The following is a 1988-nucleotide window of genomic DNA, read 5'->3' on the forward strand; positions in this document are numbered from 1 at the left end:
CAAGCTAGGCCGACACACACAAGCTAGGCCGACACACACAAGCTAGGCCGACACACACAAGCTAGGCCAGTGGTTTGCTTATACTCCAGCCCTTATCATGACAATCCCAGGACAATGGTTGTCTAACATTACTTCTGGTTTGTTTTGTTTTTAACTTTGTTCTAGAGAGGGTCTTGCTAGTTATCCCAGGATGAGTTTGAATTCCCAGCAATCCTTTCGCCTTGGCCTCCTGAGCGCAACACTACACCAGCCAAGAAAATTAAAAACACGCAAAATGCCTTACACTAAAAATGAATTTGTGTGTAATTATGAGATCTAACAAGGGTCTGGGCCCATCACCGAGTCCCACTTACCCCCTAAATGTGTCCACGCATCGGAGACGGTAGGGCAAGGCAGAAGATCGCCGTGTTTCTGGCTGGCAGTCGGCGCTGAGAGGGTCTGCTCTGCTGGGGGATCCTAGCTCCTTCCAAGCCAAGGGAGAAAGAGATGACACTTGACAGGACTAAGGGACACATTTCACTATTTGACAATCCAAAGAAACTGGAGTGGAAAAGAATAATTTTTGAACAATAGTTTGGTTTTGTAAAGACCCCATCCAAGGTATCATTTTCCACTTCATAGGCATTTTTATGTTCTTTGCTGATCTAGCCGGCAGTCATGTGATAATGACACAGGACTGGTTCTGGGGCTGAAGATGTAAATCAAAGGCAGAGTACTTGCTACCACGTGAGAGAGCAGTACCCTCTCCCCCACACTGAAAAATTAAGGTAGGAACTGGTTTTTGGGTAGTCCAGAACAGACGTGAAGACAAATGTGTTATGGAGACTTTATTAGTTCAAATGTAACAGTATATTTAATTATTACACGGGCCACTGACATTTATACTTATAACACTAATGTTCTGATTCATTTATTTTCAAATGGGGCTGCCCACTGAGTGGAAATTGTCCATCTTAAGGCAGCTCAGACTTGTCCCCTCAATGAAAGGGGACTGGGACCTCCACAAAGGCCGAGGACAAGGCTGCTCCTTATTAGGCTGCATCCTGGAGACTAGCAAGATGGCCAAGCCTGAAGGGCCATCTGTGTGGGCCTCATAACCTGGGTTTGATTCCCAGAACCCACAGTGGAAGGAAGATACCTTCTCCCAAAGGCTGTCTTCTGAGCTCTACGTGCAGGCCACGGCACAAGCGTGCACACACACACACACACACTCACACCATGTGTCTCCTTTATGCACACATAAATAACAAATAATTAAATATAATAAAAAATAGATGTGAGTGAGCTGGGACAGTTGGGAAGGTGTTTTCCCATCATGTTCAAGGCTTTGGGCTTGATTTCTAGTACCACCTAAATAACTAAGACAGCACGAGCCTGTAATCTCAGCACACAGGATGTGGACGAGAGGGGGATCAAGGATATTCTTGGCTATATACTACACAGTAAGTTAGAGGTCAGCCTAAGCCACCTGTGACCTTGTCTCAGAGTGGTGGGGAGGACAGAGGAGGAGGGAAGAAAGAAAGCATGCAAGCAAGCACGCAGGGAATGCTGGCTTACACTTGGGGTTATCAGACAGGAGGAAGAGTCCAGACCAGGAATGTTACTGCATATAGAAAGCCTGTGTAGCACACGCAGGCCCTGGGTTAGATTCATCGGCATAGGAAAAACATTCAGGACATATAGTCTGGCCTTGTACAATACAATCAAATCATTAAACTGAACAATAACGCTAAAAGAAAATTATAGGGGCTGGTGAGATGGCTCAGCGGTTAAGAGCACTGACTGTTCTTCCAGAGGTCCTGAGTTCAATTCCCAGCAACCACATGATGGCTCACAGCCATCTATAATGGAGTCCGATGCCCTCTTCTGGTGTGCATCTGAAGGCAGCTATAGTGTACTCATATAAAAAAAAGAAATATCGAGCCGGGCAGTGGTGGCGCACGCCTTTAGTCCCAGCACTTGGGAGGCAGAGGCAGGTGGATTTCTGA

General features: G+C 46.3%; 1 protein-coding gene across 4 annotated transcripts in view; it reads right to left on the reverse strand.

Annotated features, from left to right (window-relative positions):
* The window catches only part of Hgsnat (heparan-alpha-glucosaminide N-acetyltransferase), a 33344-nt gene that overhangs the window by 19541 nt on the left and 11815 nt on the right, over nt 1–1988 (reverse strand). For all 4 annotated transcript variants that reach the window (XM_031339404.1, XM_031339405.1, XM_031339406.1 and 1 more), the window contains exon 7: nt 354–463. In XM_031339404.1, the coding sequence (XP_031195264.1) occupies nt 354–463 (110 nt within the window). The remainder of the gene's footprint in view (nt 1–353; nt 464–1988) is intronic.

This window comes from Mastomys coucha, unplaced genomic scaffold (assembly GCF_008632895.1).
Source record: "Mastomys coucha isolate ucsf_1 unplaced genomic scaffold, UCSF_Mcou_1 pScaffold22, whole genome shotgun sequence".
NCBI classification, from domain to species: domain Eukaryota; kingdom Metazoa; phylum Chordata; class Mammalia; order Rodentia; family Muridae; genus Mastomys; species Mastomys coucha.